At 43.7% G+C, this 21407-nt stretch overlaps 1 protein-coding gene across 16 annotated transcripts in view; it reads left to right on the top strand.

Moving 5' to 3' along the window:
• map2 (microtubule-associated protein 2) overlaps positions 1-21407 on the top strand; it is a 134690-nt gene that overhangs the window by 109364 nt on the left and 3919 nt on the right. For 10 of the 16 annotated variants that reach the window (XM_042319673.1, XM_042319677.1, XM_042319685.1 and 7 more), the window contains 7 exons: positions 4560-4634; positions 4825-4972; positions 5120-5176; positions 5870-6045; positions 7704-7850; positions 12793-12885; positions 18493-18574. In XM_042319673.1, the coding sequence (XP_042175607.1) occupies positions 4560-4634; positions 4825-4972; positions 5120-5176; positions 5870-6045; positions 7704-7850; positions 12793-12885; positions 18493-18574 (778 nt within the window). The remainder of the gene's footprint in view (positions 1-4559; positions 4635-4824; positions 4973-5119; positions 5177-5869; positions 6046-7703; positions 7851-12792; positions 12886-18492; positions 18575-21407) is intronic. The other 6 variants (XM_042319676.1, XM_042319675.1, XM_042319678.1 and 3 more) reach the window with 6 other exon arrangements.

Here is a 21407-nt window from a genome sequence, read left to right as displayed (position 1 = left end):
ACAATTTTCTACATTGTAGTATAATAGTGAAGGCATCAAAACCAGGAAATGACACATATCGAATTGTGTAGTAACCAAAAAAGTGTAAAACAAATATTTTATATTTGAGATTCTTTGAAGTAGCCACCCTTTGCCTTGATGACAGCTTTGCACACTCTTGACATTCTCTCAACCAGCTTCTTGAGGTAGTCACCTGGAAGGCATTTCAATTAACTTGTTATGGCTGCAATCCCGCTAACGGGGTCGATATGACAAATACCAGTGAAAATAGAGAGCGCCAAATTCAAACCACAGAAATCTCATAATTACAATTCCTAAAACATACATGTGTTTCATACCATTTTAAAGCTATTCTCGTTGTTAATCCCACCAAAGTGTCAGATTTCAAATATGCTTTTCAGCAAAAGCACTACAAACGATTATGTTAAGAAGAAGAGACTTCAATAAGCACAGCCATTTTCCAGCGAAATGTAGCATTCACAAAAAGCAGAAATAAAGATAAAATGAATCACTAACCTTGAATTATCTTCATCAGTCATCAGTCACTCATAGGACTTCATGTTACACAATACATGCATGTTTTGTTTGATAAAGTTCATATTTATATCAAAAAGTCTGAGTTTACATTGGCTTATTAGATTCACTGTTCCAAAAACATCAAGTGATTTTGCATAGCCACATCGTTTCAACAGAAATACTCATCATAAATGTAGATGATAATACAAGTTATACACATGGAATTATAGATATACCTCTCCTTAATGCAACCGCTGTGTCAGATTTCAAAAAAAGTGTACGGAAAAAGCAACACATGCAATAATCTGAGACGGCGCTCAGAACAGAAGCCAAATTAGCCGCCATGTTGGAGTCAACAGAAACCAGAAAATACATGATAAATGATTCCTTACCTTTGATGAACATCAGAATGCAGTCCTAGGAATCCCAGGTCCACAATAAATGCTTGATTTGTTCGAAAATGTTATTTATGTCCAGTTAGCTACTTTGGTTAGCGCGTTTGGTAAACAATTCCAAAGTCACAAAGCGCGTCCACTATAGCGTGACAAAATGTCCAAAAGTTCCGTAACAGTCAGTAGAAACATGTCAAACGATGTACTGAATCAATCTTTAGAATGTTGTTTACATATATCTTGAATAACGTTCCAACCGGAGAATTAGAATGACTTCAGATGACCGGTGGAACGCAGGTCCTTCCCCTGTGAACGCGTGTAGTGAATGCATGGTCAACTCGTGGCAGTGGTGACTATTTCCTGTGTCATTCGACCCCCCTTCACATTAGAGTCATCAGACAAAGTTCTATTGACTGTTGACATCTAGTGGAAGGTGTAGGAAGTGAAAACTCATCCATATCTCGCTGTAATTTCAATGAGAGCTTGGTTGAAAATCTGCCACCCCCAGAAGAAAAAAACAGGAAGTGGAATTTCTCAGGTTTTTGCCTGCTATATGAGTTCTGTTATACTCACAGACATAATTCAAACAGTTTTAGAAACTTCAGAGTGTTTTCTGTCCAATACTAATAATAATATGCAAATATTAGCAACTATGACTGAGGAGCAGGCAGTTGAATATGGGCACCTCTGTGCACCTTTCATCCAAGCTACTCAATACTGCCCCTGCAGCCATAAGACATTTGTTAAAAGTTCATTTGTGGGAATTCTTTCGTGTTTGAGCCAATCAGTTGTGTGACAAGGTAGGTGTGGTATACAGATGATAGCCCTATTTGGTAAAGGCCAAGTCCATATTATGGCAAGAACATCTCAAATAAGCAAAGAGAAGTGACAGCCCATCATTACTTTAAGTCATGAAGGTCAGTCAATACAGAAGATTTCAAGAACTTTGAAAGTTTCTTGAAGTGCATTCTCAAAAATCATCACACAAGACCCAGAGTTACCTTTGCTGCACAGGATAAGTTCATTAGTGTTAACTGCACCTCAGATTGCAGCCCAAATAAATGAATTACAGACTTCAAGTAACAGACACATCTCATCATGAACTGTTCAGAGGAGACTTCTTGAATCAGGCCTTCATGCTGCAAAGAAACCACTACTAAAGGACACCAATAAGAAGAAGAGACTTGAAGAACACAAGCAATGGGGATTAGACCGGTGGAAATCTGTTCTTTGGTCTGTTGAGTCCAAATGTGAGATTTTTGGCTCCAACCGCCGTGTCTGTGAGACACAGAGTAGGTGAACGGATGATCTTCGCATGTGTGGTTGCCACCATGAAGAATTGAGGAGGATGTGGGATGGTGTGGGGCTGCTTTGCTGGTGACACTGTCAGTAATTTATTGAGAATTCAAGGCACATTTAACCAGCATGGCTACCACAGCATTCTGCAGCAATACGCGATCCCATCTGATTTGTGCTTAATGCGATTATCATTTGTTTTTCAACCAAGGAGAGTGATGGAGTGCTTCATCAGATGACCAGGCCTCTACAATCACCCGACCTCAACCCAATTGAGATGGTTTGGGATGAGTTGAACCGCAGAGGGAAGGAAAAGCAGCAAACAAGTGCTCAGCATATGTGGGAACTCCTTGAAAACTGTTGGAAAATGGCTCCTCTGGTTGAGAGAATATATTTTTATTTGTTTAACACTTTTTTGGTTACTACATGATTCCATATGTGTTATTTCATAGTTTTGATGTATTCAGTATTAGTCTACAATGTAGAAAATAGTCAAATAAAGAACAACCCTTGAATGAGTAGGTGTGTCCAAACTTTTGACTGGCACTGTATATAGTATATATCTGTTTGCACAATTGCCGAGGAAATGATGTTCAGTACAGTCGTCTTTGGTTCCACTGTCATTGTTTTATCCTTGTTTACTTGTGGTTTGGTTTGCACTCTGTCTGTTTCTCGCCCATCTCTCACTCATCTCTAATCCATCTTTCCCCTTATCCCCCCATTTCTCCCCCGTCTCTCCCCCGTATCTCCCCATCTCTCCCCCGTATCTCACCCGTATCTCCCCATCTCTCCCCCGTATCTCCCCATCTCTCACCCGTATCTCCCCCGTATCTCCCCATCTCTCCCCCGTATCTCCCCATCTCTCCCCCGTATCTCCCCATCTCTCTCCCGTCTCTCCCCCGTATCTCCCCCATCTCTCCCCCGTATCTCCCCCATCTCTCACCCGTATCTCCCCCATATCTCCCATCTCTCCCCCGTATCTCCCCATCTCTCCCCCGTATCTCCCCATCTCTCTCCCCGTCTCTCCCCGTATCTCCCCATCTCTCTCCCGTCTCTCCCCCGTATCTCCCCCATCTCTCCCCGTCTCTCCTCCGTATCTCCCCCATCTCTCCCCCGTATCTCACCCATCTCTCCCCCGTATCTCCCCATATCTCCCCCGTATCTCACCCGTATCTCCCCATCTCTCCCCGTATCTCACCCATCTCTCACTCATATCTCACCCATCTCTCCCCCACCTCTCACCCGCATCTCCCCATCTCTCACCCGCATCTCTCCCATATCTCCCCATCTCTCACCCATCTCTCAACTGTATCTTCCCCGTCTCTCAACCGTATCTCCACCATATCTCCCCATTTGTCACCTGTATCTCCCCCATCTCTCCCCATCTCACCCATTTGTCACCTGTATCTTCCCAATCTCTCCCATCTCTCACCCATTTGTCACCCGTATCTCCCCTATCTCACCCATTTGTCACCTGTATCTCCCCCATCTCTCACCCATATCTCCCCCATCTCTCCTCCATCTCTCACCCATATCTCCCCCATATCTCTCCCCCATCTCTCACCTGTATCTCCCCCATATCTGCCCCATCTCTCACCCGTATCCCTCTCATCTCTCACCCGTATCTCCTCCATCTCTCCTCCATCTCTCCCCCATATCTCCCCCGTATCTCCCCCGTCTCTCACTCGTATCTCCCCCATCTCTCACTCATATCTCACCCATTTCTACCCATCTCTCACCCTCATCTCTCCCATATCTCCCCATCTCTCACCCATCTCTCACCCGTATCTCCTTCATCTCTCCCCATCTCTCACCCGCATCTCCCCATCTCACCCATTTGTCACCTGTATCTTCCCCATCTCCCCCATCTCACCCATTTGTCACCTGTATCTCCCCCATCTCTCCCCCATCTCACCTATATCTTCCCCATCTCTCCCCCATCTCTCCCCCATCTCTCCTCCATCTCTCCTCCATCTCTCACCCGTATCTCCCCATATCTCTTCCCCATCGCTCACCCGTATCTCCCCATATCTCTCCCCATCTCTCACCCGTATCTCCCCCATATCTGCCCCATCTCTCACCCGTATCTCCTCCATCTCTCCCCCATATCTCCCCATCTCTCCCTCGTCTCACCCATTTGTCACCCTTATCTCCCCCATCTTTCACCCATCTCTCTCCTGTAACTCTCCCATCTCTCACCCCAATATCCCCCGTCTCTTCCCCATATGTCTGTCTGTCACTTAGTCGCCACCACTGACAAAGATCCCCACCTGTAAAATGTGAGCGGCCACCCTCCTGCCCCCTCGCCTTATCTCCTCTTTCTCCTCCCACAATAAAAATAACTTCCTGGTGGAGGTGGAGCTTGATAGGCCCCGTCCCTCCTCGGTCGGGCCTCGTGACTCCCCAACACTACACAGACTGATAGACGTGGTAAGGTTATCATATGGCCCTGAACTGATCAACTGATCTCACATCTGTAAATTAATACCCAGGCTAAAGCTGGGGCATTTTCTGACTTGTGCACTTCTGTAAATACAGTACTAAGCTAAATGTATGTGTTTGTGTGTGTGTGTGTTTCTGTGCCTGTTTGCCTTCCTGTGTGTGTGTTTGTATGTGACAGGATGGTGGTTCTCAGAGCCCAAAGAGGTCATCCCTGCCGCGGCCTGCCTCTATCCTGAGCCGGCGTACCCTCCACCACCCACACGACCAGGAGGAGAGCTCCACCTCAATCACCAGCTCCGGCTCCACCGCACCCCGCAGACCTACGTGTAAGTCCCTTCTCCTGGTTTCTCTCTTTCTGCCGGTCTCTCTCGCTTAGCCTCTTTCTTTCTCGCTCTTGATTTTTCTCTTGTTCTTTCTCTCGCTCTATCTCTCTCTCCTCTGTTTAATCCTCTTCCACTCCTGCTCTCCTCTAGCGTTCCGTACAGAGGTCAGGGCGGAGCATAGAACAGGACGTGCTCCTAGTTGGACAGGTAGAGACGAACTCTCAATCCCATCTAGTCTCATCCATGTCTCACTCTGTCCCCAGTTTCAACTGGATTTACTTCCAGTCTCAACTTGTCATCCAGTCTCACCTTGTCATCCAGTCTCACCTTGTCATCCAGTCTCACCTTGTCATCCAGTCTCACCTTGTCATCCAGTCTCACCTTGTCATCCAGTCTCACCTTGTCATCCAGTCTCACCTTGTCCTGCAGAATCTCACCTAGTCCTGCAGTATCTCACCTAGTCCTGCAATGTCTTACCTAGTCTAATCTTGTCTCACATGAGCTCACCCAGTTCATCTCAGTCTCTCTGTGTGTTCAAGATCACATCTCTGTCTCATCCTTAGTAGTTATTATTCAAGTTATTCAATCCTATAGTTAGGGCTTCATGTACGTCTTTCATTCTAGTAACTACACTGTTTCATTCTGTTTGTATATGTTTTGAGCCATTCTTCATCTGACTAACTTTAAATACTTTGGTGGAGTAATGTTAGCCTGGTACCAGATCTGTTTGTTCTGTCTTGCCAAATCAAATGGACCATAGACAACAGAAAATGGCAAGACTGCACATATAGTTCTGAGACCAGGCGAGAGTAATGGTGAGAGATGCCCAACCTCTGATTGACCTTTGTGTAACCTCTCTGTATGACCTCTATGAACTTTCTATGACCTCCCCACACCCAGGCACACAGTCGATGCGTTCCCGCTCGCTGTGCAGCGGTCCCACCACACCCCGCACCCCAGGGTCAACAGCCATTACCCCTGGAACCCCTCCCAGCTACAGCTACTCCTGCCGCACACCCGGAACCCCTCGCACCCCCGGCACACCACGTTCACTCAGCCTGCTGCAGGAGAAGAAGGTACAGTGTGCTTCCCAAATGGCACCCTTTTCCTTACGTAGTGCACTAATTTTGACGAGGAATCAATGCTGTTACACTGTAGTCAGCTGAGGCAGCTACTCGAAATGTGTTTTAAATTAGACGAATACAGTGCATTCGGAAAGTATTCAGACCCCTTGATTTTACACATTTTGTTACATTACAGCCTTATTCTCAAATTGATTAAATAGTTTCCCCCCCTCATCAATCTACATACAACACCCCATAATGACCAAGCAAAAAGGATTTGTAGAAATGTTTGCTAATTTATCAAATAAAAATAACAAATGGAAATATCACATTTATATAAGTATTCAGACCCTTCACTCAGTACATTGTTTAAGCACTTTGGCAGCGATTACAGCCTTGAGTCTTCTTGGGTATGACGCTACAAGCTTGGCACACCTGTATTTGGGGAGTTTCTTCTGCAGATCCTCTCAAGCTCTGTCATGTTGGATGGGAAGCATCGCTGCACAGCTTCTCCAGAGATGTTCGATTGGGTTCAAGTCTGGGCTCTGGCTGGGCCATTCAAGGACATTCAGAGACTTGTCCTGAAGCCACTCCTGAAAAACATCCCCACAGCATGATAATGCCACCACCATGATTCACCATAGGGATGGTGCCAGGTTCCCTCCAGACGTGATGCTTGGCATTCAGGCCAAAAAGTAAAATCTTTGTTTCATCAGACTAGAGAATCTTGTTTCTCATGGCCAGAGTCCTTTAACATCCTCTTGGCAAACTCCAAGCGGGCTGTTGTGTCTTTTACTGAGGAGTGGCTTCTGTCTGTTCACTCTACTATTAAGGCTTGATTGGTGGAGTGCTGCAGAGATGTTTGTCCTTCTGGAAGGTTCTCCCATCTCCACAGAGGAACTCTGGAGCTCTGTCAGAGTGACCAACGAGTTATTGGTCACCTCGCTGACCAAGGCCCTTCTCCCCCGATTGCTTAGTTTGGCCAGGCGGCCAGCTCTAGGACAAGTCTTGGTGGTTCCAAACTTCTTCATTTAAGAATGATTGAGGCCACTGTGTTATTGGGGACCTTTAATGCTGCAGGAATTTTCTGGTACCCTTCCCCAGATCTGTGCCTTGACACAATCCTATCTCTGAGGTCTACGGACAATTCCTTTGACCTCATGGCTTGGTTTTTGCTCTTACATGCACTGTCAACTGTAGATAGGTGTGTGTCTTTCGAAATAATGTCCAATCAATTGAATTTACCTCCAATCAAGTTATAGAAACATCTCAAGGATGATCAAAGGAAACAGGATGCACCTGAGCTCAATTTCGAGACTCATAGCGAAGGGTCTGAATACCACTGAAATTCATTTTTTTCTGTTTTATATTTTAAATACATTTTCAAAAATATATAAAAACCTGTTTTCACTTTGTCATTATGGGGTATTGTGTGTAGATTGATGAGGAACATTTATTTAATACATTTTAGAATAAGGCTGTAATGTAGCTAAATGTTGAAAGAGTTAAGGGGTCTGAATACTTTCCAAATGCACTGTATATAATTTTACTTTATGGATGTATCCCTTATTTATTCAGGACATCATATTGAGATTAGCTAATCTTTTTTCCAAATAAAATCTGAGTATATCATGGCATCAATTCAACTTATGGCAATTCATTTATTCAAGGTGGCTCTGCTCCGCACCCCTCCCAAGTCCCCTGCCACCACCCCCAAACAGCTTCGCGTCCTCAACCAGCCCCTGCCAGACCTCAAGAATGTCAAGTCTAAGATCGGCTCCACAGACAACATCAATTACCAGCCCAAGGGGGGCCAGGTTAGTGATCGTCCATGGGTTTCTACTATACCCCCTCCTCCCTCTTTCTCTTTTCTTCCTTCCCTTATTTATCCTCCCTTCTTTTTACCTCTTTATGCTCTGTTTCTGCCTCTCTTTCTACCTCAGTCTTGTTTTGTATTTGACTAATGCTGTAGCTGCTGGTTCCTTTTTTCAGACTTTCCTCCCAGGCTTTTAACCCCTGTTCCACCCTCCTCAGTCCCTTCCTCTCCCTGTCTTTTGTGTCCCTCTCCACGTTTATAGTCTGTCGCTCCATTGTTACTGTAGCTCTGTCCTCCCTCCCTCAGTCTGTCTGTCTGGTCGTTGTTTGCTGTGTTTTAAAAGGAGGGCAATGAGAAAAACACTTCATTTTGGAGGAGCACCTGAGCTTTTCAGATGAGCGAGATGGGAAAAGGACATTGTTGTGATGAAGGAAGACATACTCTTGGTGGAGTGCTGCAGAGATGTTTGTCCTTCTGGAAGGATCAGTGCTTGTGGCATTGTCTCTGTAATATCCCTCTGTAGCTCACCATCGACGCTAGAGAATATTCTGGAACACCTCTACCCCTCTTGCCTCCCATATGGCTCAGCCCAAACAGGGCTTACACCCCTGGGTAGTGTCTTCCCACCACCACTGGCAAACTAGACTCAACTCCTGGGTGACTGGCTGGCTGCAAGTGTCTCTGATAGGGGTTCCAACCGGAAGTGACAACAACCTGAGGTGACTGTCTGGGCACAGGGTTGTCAAGGCTGCTATGCTGCCATTTCCCAACCTCTCAGTGTCTGCATTCAAAAGGACACTCTATTCCCTATAAACTGCACTGTGTTTGAGCAGAGCTTATGGGCCCTGGTCAAAAGTAGTGCAATAAAGGGAATAGGGTGCCATTTTGGACACAATCTGTGCCTGATTCTGCGTTAAACTGCGTTAAATATTAATCCTCCCTTTGATGCAATGGTGTTTGCTTCGGCTCTTTTGACTCGATGGCTGGGAAATGATTGGAGTGTTTTGTCTGTGTTATGATAACTCTGTGAGGAGTCTCAGTAGCACAACCCTAGAAAGCCACTTAGAAACTCCTCTATTTGTGCCCGTAAGTGAGTAAAGTGTTCGAGAAGCTGATTAATAATTTTGAAACTGACCACACAGTTACTGGAATAGAGGTAGAATGGGGAAGGAGGATGAGTTGGGGGTTTCTGGTCTTAGTATAATGTCTAGGTCTTAATGTCATTAATTGTGGTAGGATATTTCTTCTTACGCTTTCACTGTCTATGAAGCTAGGATGGATTAAGGTAAACACTTTCATTTTGATTTGCTTCTTTGTTGCCTGAACTGGTGTTGGCTACTGTTTTAGTTTGACTTTGATTCTTATCCAGGTAACAGAGAGGAATCTGTATATATTCTACCAGACAACACAACTTTCTGGTTATCTTTCATTCACCTGGTATCACCTCATGTTCTGTCTGTGTGGTTCTTACAGGCTGAATGTCTCTCAGATGTTATTGCAAACTAGTCTACCTTCAGCACTTGAAAATGTTTAAGCGCCAACACTGGCTATGGGCCAGTGTCTGCTGTCTGCTGACGTGTTATCCATCTTATCTCAAGTGTGTCGTCTTGTGTGAGGGAGTCTGTCGTCTTTGTGTGGCCATTGCTGCTGAATGTCTCATACATTGTGCGTGTTTAGTAGGAAGATATAGTGCAGTGGTCACCAACCTTCTCTGATTCAAGATCACTTTGAGTCTAAATGCAAGTCGAGATCTACCACTCAGATTTGTTTTAACGTGTCTGAAGTGTAAGCCTATGCAACATGAACCTATTAAAAACAGTGCTATAGCAATGAGGTTTATGCAGTAGGCTATAGGCCCAATATATTATCACCGCATATTGGCTTTGGTTGAATCGCCCTGCCAATGCTAGGACCATTTAAAAAAATATATATTTCAAAATATGAGGCAGACTATAACATGATCACACCGATAATAGATCCGTTTTTAAATCATTTTATTTTACTGGGCTTTTAAGGTCTCAATGGAGGAAGAGAGCAGCTCTCAACATCCTTCCGCTCTCCCTTTCCTCCGCTGACACCGTCTTCCAGCTGATGACAAAACTCGAGTCGCACCGCATTATTTCTGCCTCATGCACAAATTCATGTTGTTTTTCCTATTAACAGAAAAAGTATTCCTCAATATTACAAAAGACCCAAGCTGCTAATTATAATAGTGCAAGCCTATCATTACAGCTGCAGTGCTGGTTGTAGCGCAAGTGGAAGTAGGAAGAACGCACATTTTATGGTTTAGAAAAGTTTGAATAAAAGGTGTTGACAGTGCTGATGTCATGTTCGTCATAACGAGGAGACCAAGGCGCAGTGTGATATGAATACATTCTATTTTAATTAACGAATAAGCACTAACCAAAACGACCGTGAAGCTATTTAAACCGAGTGCTGACACAGGCAACTATACATACACAATAACCCCAAAAAACAAAATGGAAATGGCAACCTAAATAGGATCCCCAATCAGAGACAATGGTAAACAGCTGTCTCTGATTGGGAACCAATTCAGGCCACCATAGACCTACAAATACCTAGACATACAAAAACCCCATAGATATAGTAAAACCCCTAGACAAGACAAAAAACACACATACTCACCCTCGTCACACCCTGACCTGACTAAAATAATACATAAAACATAGATAACTAACGTCAGGGCATGACAGCTGACTAAGAACTTAAACATGAACTCACTCATAAAAACAGCATCTCTTTGCTGTATTTGTTGACAGTCTCTCTCTGGTCATGGTTTTAAACATTTTGAAATCTCATTGTATTAACTTTGCTGTAGCTTTCTTTTGCGCCTGCGACGTTACTGCAGACACAGTAATCTGAGTCATCTGATTGGCCAGTGGTAGGCCTATAGTGCACTTGATTTGCTATCTGGGCCCACCGGGAAGGCAGAGTTTGTACCTTCAGACACATGTACTGGTTCAAAATGGGAACACTTCGCCTACCCAGCGAGGGAGGCTGAATTGGTTGCACCTACCTCTAACAGCACGAGACAAAAAAAAAATAATAGGAATGCAAGGCTTCATCGTTGGGTTTTTTACAGAAATGTTTGGCGATCAACTAGGAATATCTTGGAGATCGACCAGTCAATGGAGATCGACCAGTTGATAGCGACCGACGGGTTGGTGACCACTGCTATAATGTATAAGTATTTCTCAGGGTTGTGCATCATACAATGTCTGTCCCTCTTTAGTACTAAGCTACAGTTTATAAGCCTTTCTCAGGGTTGTGGATCCTGCAGCCTTCCATTTTTATTCAGTATGTTCTTTGGAAAGGTAGGGCAGTAGTTTTGACCAGAGCGCTATGGGCCCGGGTCAAAAGTAGTGCACTATATAGGGAATAGGGTTCCATTTTGGACGCAACCAAGTTCTCCCACCTCTTCGGCCTTGGAGAGTGTTTATGTCACCATTCTCATCATTCATTACAGAGACCCATTACTCTGTCAGGCCTCCATCCCCTTTCACAGAACTGTTGTTATGGGGATTCAGACCTTCTAGAGAGCACCAATGACTTCTGTCTGTCAACCTGACACCCCATCCTGGCTCTAGTTATCTCCACCACATGTAGACACTGTTCCAACTTTCCATGTAGGTTTACACCAGGGTTGGTATGGGATGTGGATACACAGACCCGCGAGCCACTTCAGCCCCTCATGATGACCAGATTTTTTGTGGCCCCCACCCCCATCAAAGTTGCCCATCCCTGGTCTACACACTCAGGCTTTGTCCCAAATGGCACCTTGTTCCCTATATAGTGCACTACTTTGGACCTTGGTCAAAGTAATGCACTATATGGAGCCCTATGGACCCTGGTCAAACGTAGTGCACTATATAGGGTATAGAGTGCCATTTGGGATGCACACTTACAGGATACAAGAGCCTGATACATATACAGGCATGTAGCATAGCAGAACCTATACAGTACTTCCAATCAAGCCAGTACCAGTAGCAGACCTACAGTATCCCATATACAGTACAGTGACTCCCTCTGTACCGGTACCCCCTGTATATAGCCTCGCTATTGTTATTTTATCGCTGCTCTTTAGTTATTTGTTATTTGTTTTTTGTTTTGTTTTTTAAATATGATTTAAAAAATGTAACTGCATTGTTGGTTAAGGGTTTGTAAGTAAGCATTTCACTGTAAGGTCTACAGATGTTGTGTACGGCGCATGTGACAAATAAAATGTGATTTGATTTGATATGGAGATCGCTCCTACGCATGGTCTCTCTCATCTTATGTCTGTCTGCTGCACACAGTGTGACATGGGCCCACATGCCAGCCAACGACCCACTGGTATACAGTACCTCCGTATACCAAGCCCCTCTTATCCCCTCACACACATGCCAAATCTTGGTAGGAAGTGAAGTACGTCTTGGACCCAGAGTTTATTTCAGAGTACTTTTCTATTTGTTGGTGTATCAAAAGGCTAATGCTGTATTCTACCACCCCTATATGGAATGATAGAAAGGGTCATGAACTCCACCTACATGCTGTATCTACTGACATATCATCACTGTAATGCAGGATTCCCCAACCGGCAGCCCGCTGGACGAATTTCAACTGCATAGATATACTGTATGTGATCATATACAAATGTAAGCAAAGTTTGAAATGATTATGTTTTTGTTATACTGTATCTCATTTGGCCTCTTGTGGTCAATTTGCGTATGAATCTAGTTGATGATCCCTGCTATAAAACATGTAAGCCTCTATTGAATCTCCATTCAGCACTCCTCTGATCATCATCAGCAGTTGTCCTGCCTTCATACATATCTGTTCTCTTCATGTTGTGCCGAAACATCTCTTCCATAACAAAGAATAAGCTAAGCATCCATCCTCATCCCCACCTAAATAGCCACATTAAATCTCTGTATTTCCTCTAGATTCAGATTTTAAACAAGAAGCTGGACTTCAGTCACGTACAGTCAAAATGTGGATCCAAGGATAACATGAAGCATTCTCCTCGTGGAGGCAATGTATGTACCTGTACCTACCGTTCTGCTCCCACTCTCCCTTCTCCTCTCTCTGGCCTAGTTAGTCCAAACTCAGATCGTACAACTGATGCACTGATGGAGACACCCCTGGTCAAAATTGCAAAATTCATGTAATGTTCCAAAACTTTCCTGGAATTTGGGGAAAGTTCCCAGAAATCTGCAACCAACCACACAACGGTTATGCAAACTGCCATACTGCCTAGTGCATCAGTTGTACAACCTGAGTATGTACTAGGCCTCATTTTCTGTCCCTCTATTGGGAGATGAGTGGACTGTGTCCCCCTCTAGCACTCGTCCGTACAGGGGGCACCTCCACCCTCAGCCAGTATTCCAATTAGAGGGGTGTGGGGGAGACTGGGCAGCCCCTTAATAAATCAGGGTCCCCACCATAATCATTTAAATATCAAGAAAATGGTATAATTCAAACCCTGCCTCCACCCCTGCTCCTATCCTTCTCTCCAACCCCAGCCCACAGTCTTAGATCAGCCTGTCTGCCTACATGCTCAATCTGGTCCTCGGTCCTCCACATTGATTTGAACTTTTATTAGGATCACCATTAACCGACGCCAATAGAGACAGCTAGTCTTACTGGGGTACGACAACAAAAAAGACTTTATAGACCCAGAACCAAATCTGTAATGCAGTTAGCTCTGAGATGTATCAACTCCCACTTTGGTATGTTCACACAACTCTCCAATCTGACTGTGAGTGATGATCTCTCCTGGTCTCTCCCTTGAAGAGCATACTGTATCTATCTAGCTACTGTATCTATCTAGCTACTGTCTAGCTACTACTAGCTAGCTAGCTACTGTCACGGGAGTATAGTTCCATCGTTATGTGCACAAGACTAAAACTACACAAATCACTAAATCCCTTTCCTGAGCACTTTGCCCTGTATGGTTCAGTATCTTATCTGAACACCCTGATGATCAAAACTGAAGTCTCCACTTCTTGTTCGTCATTCATTTGTAATATATACCCACTCTAGTGATGGATATATATATATATATATATATATATATATATATATATATATATATATATATATATATATATTCACATGCAACAATGAGGGTGTTGATGCAGTATCATCAACACTTGTGCATCAATCTTCCATGCAGAGTCCACGTACTTGTGCTCCGAATCCAACAATCATTTGTACCTCGCTGTACCTGTTATGAGATGGAACGCAATATGGAATATTCAAACCTAGAGAAGTATTACAACTTCACAGTATTGGCCTTAAAGTGGCGTAGGCCTGTAGAGACTATGCATATGTATAAGGATGTGTGTTGTAAGCATACGTGGTATATAGAGAAGTACAACACGAGAGGATATATCCAAATGTTTGTATTGTGGTGAGAGAAATGCAACAGGAGGAAAAATGTGTTCTACTTGTTTGCTGTTTCTATGAGGCTCCAGCTGTGACCGCCAACCAGATTACCCCGTTGCCTATCTCTCTCTTCTTCCTCTGCTCTCTCTAACTTTTTCTTTCTTTCTTTCACTCCGCTTCAATCCACTGGTCACTGTTTCTCTTCTTCTCTTGACAATCTGCTGGCCTCTGACTTTCCTTTCGGTTCTCTTCCCCACTCGCTGCATGTCAAGCGTGATACATGTTATGAATGTTGTAAATGTCTTAAGATGTTTTGTACTCCGCAGCCCGACCAATCCTGCTATTTCATGTTTGTTTCGCAATCAAACTTGCCTTGTCTCCTTACAGCTATAGCAGGCCCGGCCCGGCCCGGCCCACAAACTGTGACTGTTTTAGAAAGAAATCCTGTGCCTTAGCCATTTTTGATGCATCCCAAACATCACCCTATTCCCTAAATAGTATACTACATCTGACCAGGACCCATAAGGCCCTGGTCAAAAGTAGTGTACTACATAGGGAAAATGGTGCCACTTGGGTTGCAGAGCAGGCACAGTCTCTGTTTGGAACAGACAGTCTGAGTAATCGTGGCAGATTCAGCACCTTGTCTCCCTGCTGACAGGCATACAGTACATACAGCATGTCAGGGGATGTTACTTTACACGCATAGAATTAGATTCACTAGAACGGATCCATCCCCATTTAAGTCAATTGCTGTGCTCTCAGGGGCTTTTTTCCTATTCTATTCATTGTACTGTATATCTACAGTATGTTTACACTAGCTAGCTTTCCCTGAGGATCAGACTAGCTCAGCTGTAGACACAAGGCTCAAAGATCACCATTGGTTACATAAAGAAAGCAAACACAAAGTGTCATGGCCGTCAGTGAGAGACAAACGGGTCTCTCTTGGCTGATATTTTCTAACTGTAAAGATGTAATGACCATGCTAGCCATGGGGAAGTAAGAGGGGCTGTGTCTGATGTCAGCTAATATGAGACAGTACTCTGCAGGAGGAGGAAACGTGAGTTTCTTACTCCTAATACACTTGGTGTCTCTCCTCCATCCATCCCTCTCTCACAAACACACACAGCATATGTTTTACTATTCTCGTGGGGACCTAAAATTGATTCCCATTCAAAATCCTATTTTCCATAACCCCTAACCCTTAGCTTTACCCTAACCCTAATTGTAACCCTACACCTAACCTCTAAGCCTAAGATAGCCTTTGTCACCATGGGGAACTGGAAAATGTCCTCACGAGAGAGAATTGTTCTTGTTTGACTATCCTTGTGGGGACTTTTGGGGATTTCCAGTACCCACTTGGATAGTACCCACTTGGATAGTGAGCCCCCCCCAGCACACACATTCCTGTTCTCTCGTTGTAGTATGCACTCTCTTACACACATACCTCCTCTCTTTCTTTGTGTTATGGTACCCCTTTCTCTCTCTCTCTCTTTCTCTCTCTCTCTCTCTCTCTTTCTCTCTCTCTCTCTTTCTCTCTCTCTCTCTCTCTCATTTTATGGTATCTCTCTCACACAGTCACCCATTAGAGTGCTAGGGAGATGCAGGACTGGGGACTCCAGGGTTTCTATTCTGGTCCCAGACTATGTACAGCATCTCAAAGAATCACAACCTATTCCCTATTTAGTGCACTACTTTTGACCGGGGCCCATAAGACACTATATAGGGAATAGGGTGCCATTTGGGATGTGACCTGTGTTCACCTTTTCACCTGGTTCTACCTGGCATTGACACCTCTATGAAATTGTCATGCCAGACTGTTTGGCTTGACAGTGAAAGCAATGGAGTTGGAAAGAGCACAAACAGATCTGAGACCAGCCTATCTCCTTTACAGCTGTAATTTCTGTTTCTTAGAGGTGAAAGGGCTAGCTAGTGTAAACAATGTGAAAATGAAAAGATTGATGGGTAGATTAGTTATGCAGAAGCCAGCCAACTCACACCCATTGTTTTCACTAACACAGCTCCTTCTTTTTCAATACATTCACTAGCATTCTGCATGGTCAGGTTCTAGTATAGCGTGTGTCTATCAGGTACTATTGCAACCCAAGCCTACATGCGTGACGGTACAAGATTAGAAAACAGGTAAATTGATGGTAGACCACACAGTAGTCATGCTCTATTAAATCATCTTAATGTTTCCCTTCTGATTTGTCACTGTTTTATTGACAGATGCGTATGCTTCTGTTGTGCTTGCTTTCCCATTCACTCATTCACTCACTCATTCACTCATTCACTCACACTGTATCTGTTGTGCCTGTTGGATGTTGGTTTCCTTCCTTCCTTCTCTCTCTTCATATCACTTATGTGCATAATTGCTGCATAACCTCTTCTGTGTCTTTGCCTGTGGCTAATTCCAGATGTGCATTTTTATTGGCTAATATTCTATGGCTAATATTCTGCACTTTTGTCTTTTCAGCCTCAGTTTTCACAGATAAAGCCAGAAGTAAAATGTCTCTTTTTCATTCCTGACCGCGGTTGGGTTGGTTGTCATACGGCAACAGCTCTTCATAACAGAATGAGAGGGTTGTCGTAAATTGTCTTTATGTGCACCTGACGTTTACTACAAACGGATAATAGTCCGTGCTTGACTTGGGCTGATAATAATACATACACTGAGTGTACAAAACATTAGGAACACCTGCTCTTTCCAGACGGACCAGGTGAATCCAGGTGAAAGCTATAATCCCTTATTTGTGTCACCTGTTCAATCCACTTCAATCCGTGTAGATGAAGGGCAGGAAACAGGTTGAAGGAGGATTGTTAAGCCTTGAGACAATTGAGACATGGATCGTGTATGTGTGCATTCAGAAGGTGAATTGGCAAAACAAAATATGGAACGCTTTCGACACCTTGTAGTCCATGCCCCGACGCATTTCGGCTGTTCTGAGGGCAAAAGGGGGTGCAACAATTAGGAGGGTATTGATAACGTTTTGTACACTCAGTGTATTGTAGTAGATATTAGGTTTTGCTACACTCTTGTCTCTGATGTAAATGACTGGATCTACCCATCTATGTATCCAGTTGACTAGCTATGTAACACCTGTGGGAATGAGAGACATCTACACGGATTGAAGTGGATTGAACAGGTGACACTAATAAGGGATCATAGCTTTCACCTGGATTCACCTGGTCCGTCTTCACAACACTGTCTATGTGGGTGGACCAATTCAGTTTGTCCGTGATGTGTACGCCGAGGGACTTAAAACTTACTACCCTCTCCACTACTGTCCCGTCGATGTGGATAGGGGGATGCTCCCTCTGCTGTTTCCTGAAGTCCACGATCATCTCCTTTGTTTTGTTGAGTGTGAGGTTAGGTTATTTTTAGAACCTAAAAGGGTTATTCGACTGTCCCCATAGAAGAACCCTTGGATGAACCATTTTTGGTTCCAGGTAGAACCCTTTTTGGTTCCATATAATACCCAGACCACACAGAGGGTTCTAATAACCCTTTTGTAATCGATTTCTCTATGAGTGTGGGAATGTGGACAACAACTGAGTATGTAGGTCCACTTTTACCAATACCACTGTTACTTAGCTGGATAGATCCAGTCCTTTTCTTCATAGACGGGATGGTAGTGCAGTTCTTCAGTGGATGGTAGTTCTCTTCCTCTTGGTCCTCCCTACTAGGACCATGGGTATGATGATGCTTTTAACCACTGAGTGCTGGGCCAGTAACTGAAAGGTTGCCAACTAGGTGAAAAATTTGTCGATGTGCCCTTGAGCAAGGCACTTAACCCTAATTGCTCCAGGGTCAATAATGGCTGATCTCTGGTCGTGACCCCACTCTCCTAGGATATTTCAGAGGGAGTGGGATATGCAACAACAACAAAAATAGAACAAATGTAAGCACCCACCCACCTAAGCCATAGTATAACTGTCTAAAACACTGTTACTTAACTAGTCAACTGGGTAGTCCCGACCTTTACAGCATGTCAGAGACAAGAGATGGTAGTTCTCTGTCTCTTATCCTCCCTCATAGCACAATGTGTATGACGAGTAATCATACGATCAGGAACCAACTCTATCACAGATCATTCTCACAGGCCTTACATTGCTAGTCAACTGGATAGATAGATGGGTAGATCCAGTCATTTTCTGTAGTTCTTTGAGGTCGTTGCCTCTTGATCCTCCCTCGTAGGATAATGGGTAAATAGGTGATCACCAGAACCAGGCACCGCTGACCAGGTGTTCCTCTACAGGTGCAGATCCAGACCAAGAAGATTGACCTGAGTCATGTGACCTCCAAGTGTGGATCCCTGGACAACATTCGCCACCGGCCAGGTAAACAACCTGCTCTACCTGTGTACCGGTATTATAGGTGTATGTGATGTGTTTCTGTTGATTATTTATGTGATGTGTATTATGTGATGAGTATTTTATATTGGAGCAGCAGTGCTTGTATGTCCAAGGCATATTTCTCTGTCTTGGACAATAAAGTTGGACAAAATATTGATCTTATCTACCTTGGTCACCCCACACTGACAGTTGAGATATATGGGAACCTACAGTCAATCTACAACGCACTAGAGCCATGTTAGGCTTGTATAGGAATTAGACTTCTACCTGACTGTAGATAAAGGAAAGAGTGATAGAGCATCATAGGATGCATCTCAAATGGAACACTAATTCCTATATCCAAATCAAATCTAATCTAATTTTATTTGTCGCATGCAGATGTTAATGCGAGTGTAGCGAAATGCTGGTGCTTCTAGTTCCGACAATGCAGTAATAACCAACGAGAAATCTAACCTAACAATTCCACAACTACTACCTTATACACACAAGTGTAAAGGGATAAAGAATATATATATAAAGATATATGAATGAGTGATGGTACAGAACGGCATAGGCAAGATACATTAGATGGTATCGAGTACAGTATGTACATATGAGATGAGTAATGTAGGGTATGTAAACATTATATTAAGTGGCATTGTTTAAAGTGGCTAGTGATACATGTATTACATAAAGATGGCAAGATGCAGTAGATGGTATAGAGTACAGTATATACATATGAGATGAGTAATGTAGGGTATAAAAACATTATATTAAGTTGCATTGTTTAAAGTGGCTAGTGATACATTTTACATCAATTTCCATTATTAAAGTGAGCTGGAGTTGAGACAGTATGTCGGCAGCAGCCACTCAACGTTAGTGGTGGCTGTTTAACAGTCTGATGGCCTTGAGATAGAAGTTGTTTTTCAGTCTCTCTGTCCCTGCTTTGATGCACCTGTACTGAAATCGCCTTCTGGGTGATAGCGGGGCGAACAGGCAGTGGCTCGGGTGGTTGTTGTCCTTGATGATCTTTATGGCCTTCCTGTGACATCGGGTGGTGTAGGTGTCCTGGAGGGCAGGTAGTTTGCCCCCGGTGATGCGTTATGCAGACCTCACTACCCTCTGGAGAGCCTTACGGTTGTGGGGGGAGCAGTTGCCGTACCAGGCGGTGATACAGCCCGACAGGATGCTCTCGATTGTGCATCTGTAGAAGTTTGTGAGTGCTTTTGGTGACAAGCCAAATTTCTTTTGGTGACAAGCCTCCTGAGGTTGACGAGGCGCTGTTGCGCCTTCTTCACAACACTGTCTATGTGGGTGGACCAATTCAGTTTGTCCGTGATGTGTAGGCCGAGGGACTTAAAACTTACTACCCTTTCCACTAATGTCCTGTCAATGTGGATAGGGGGATGCTCCCTCTGCTGTTTCCTGAAGTCCACGATCATCTCCTTTGTTTTGTTGACGTTGAGTGTGAGGTTATGTTCTATATAATGCACTACTTTTGGGTATGGGTATATGGGTATGGGCTGTAGTCAAAATTAGTGCACTATAAGGAAAATGGTGCCATTTAGGATGCGTACGTACAATAAATCACGTGTAGTGTGTGATGCGGACAAATCCCCCCCTGCTCTGAGAGAGTGGTGACTGACTGCTGCGTCAGAGTCCTACACCGCCATCTGGTGGTCATACTGATGATCAGTATCAGTATGTTCAATATAATACATTCACACTGCTACACTCAATACAATTCAAAGGGCTTTATTGGCATGGGAAACATATGTTTACATTGCCAAAGCAAGTGGAATAGATAATAAACAAAAGTGAAATAAACAATAAAAAATGTAAAGTAAACATTACACTCACAAACGTTTCAAAGGAATAGAGACATTTCAAATGTCATGGTATGGCTATGTACAGAGTTATAAAGATGTTAGTGGTAATTAGTAGTAATAGTTCAAGTTTAAAAGGGAAAATAAATAACCATAAATATGGGTTGTATGTACAATCATGTTTGTTCTTCACTGGTTGCCCTTTTCTTGTGGCAACAGGTCACAAATCTTGTTGCTGTGATGCACACTGGTATTTCACCCAAATGATCAAATCAAATCAAAATCTAATTTTATTAGTCACATGCGCTGAATACAACAGGTGTAGACCTTACAGTGAAATGCTTACTTACGAGCCCCTAACCAACAGTGCAGTTTAAAAAAATATGGATAAGAAATAAGAGATAAAAGTAACAAGTAAATAAAGAGCAGCAGTAAAAAATAACATTATACTGTATAAAGGGGGATGCCGGTACAGAGTCAATGTGCGGGGGCACCGGTTAGTTGAGGTAGTATGTACATGTGGGTAGAGTTATGGGAGTTTATTCAAGTTCTATTTGTTTTCAAATTCTTTGTGGGTCCGTGTAATCTGAGAGAAATATGTGTCTCTAATTGGTCATACATTTGGCAAGAGGTTAGGAAGTGCAGCTCAGTTTCCACCTCATTTTGTGGGCAGTGTGCACATAGCCTGTCTTTTCTTCAGAGCCATGTCTGCCCACAGCGGCCTCTCTCAATAGCAAGGCTATGCTCGCTGAGTCTGTACATAGTCAAAGCTTTCCTTCATTTAGGGTCAGTCATAGTGGTCAGGTATTCTGCCACTGTGTACTCTCTGTTTAGGGCCAAATAGCATTCCAGTTGGCTCTGTTTTTTGTCAATTCTTTCCAATGTGTCAAGTAATTATCTTTTTGTATTCTCAGGATTTGGTTGGGTTTAATTGTGTTGCTGTTGCTGTCCTGGGACTCTGTAGGGTCTGTTTGTGTATGTGAAGAGAGCCCCAAGACCCGCTTGCTAAGGGG

The sequence above is a fragment of the Oncorhynchus tshawytscha genome, linkage group LG03 (assembly GCF_018296145.1).
Source record: "Oncorhynchus tshawytscha isolate Ot180627B linkage group LG03, Otsh_v2.0, whole genome shotgun sequence".
NCBI classification, from domain to species: Eukaryota; Metazoa; Chordata; class Actinopteri; order Salmoniformes; family Salmonidae; genus Oncorhynchus; species Oncorhynchus tshawytscha.
This window is presented reverse-complemented; position numbering and strand designations above follow the sequence as displayed.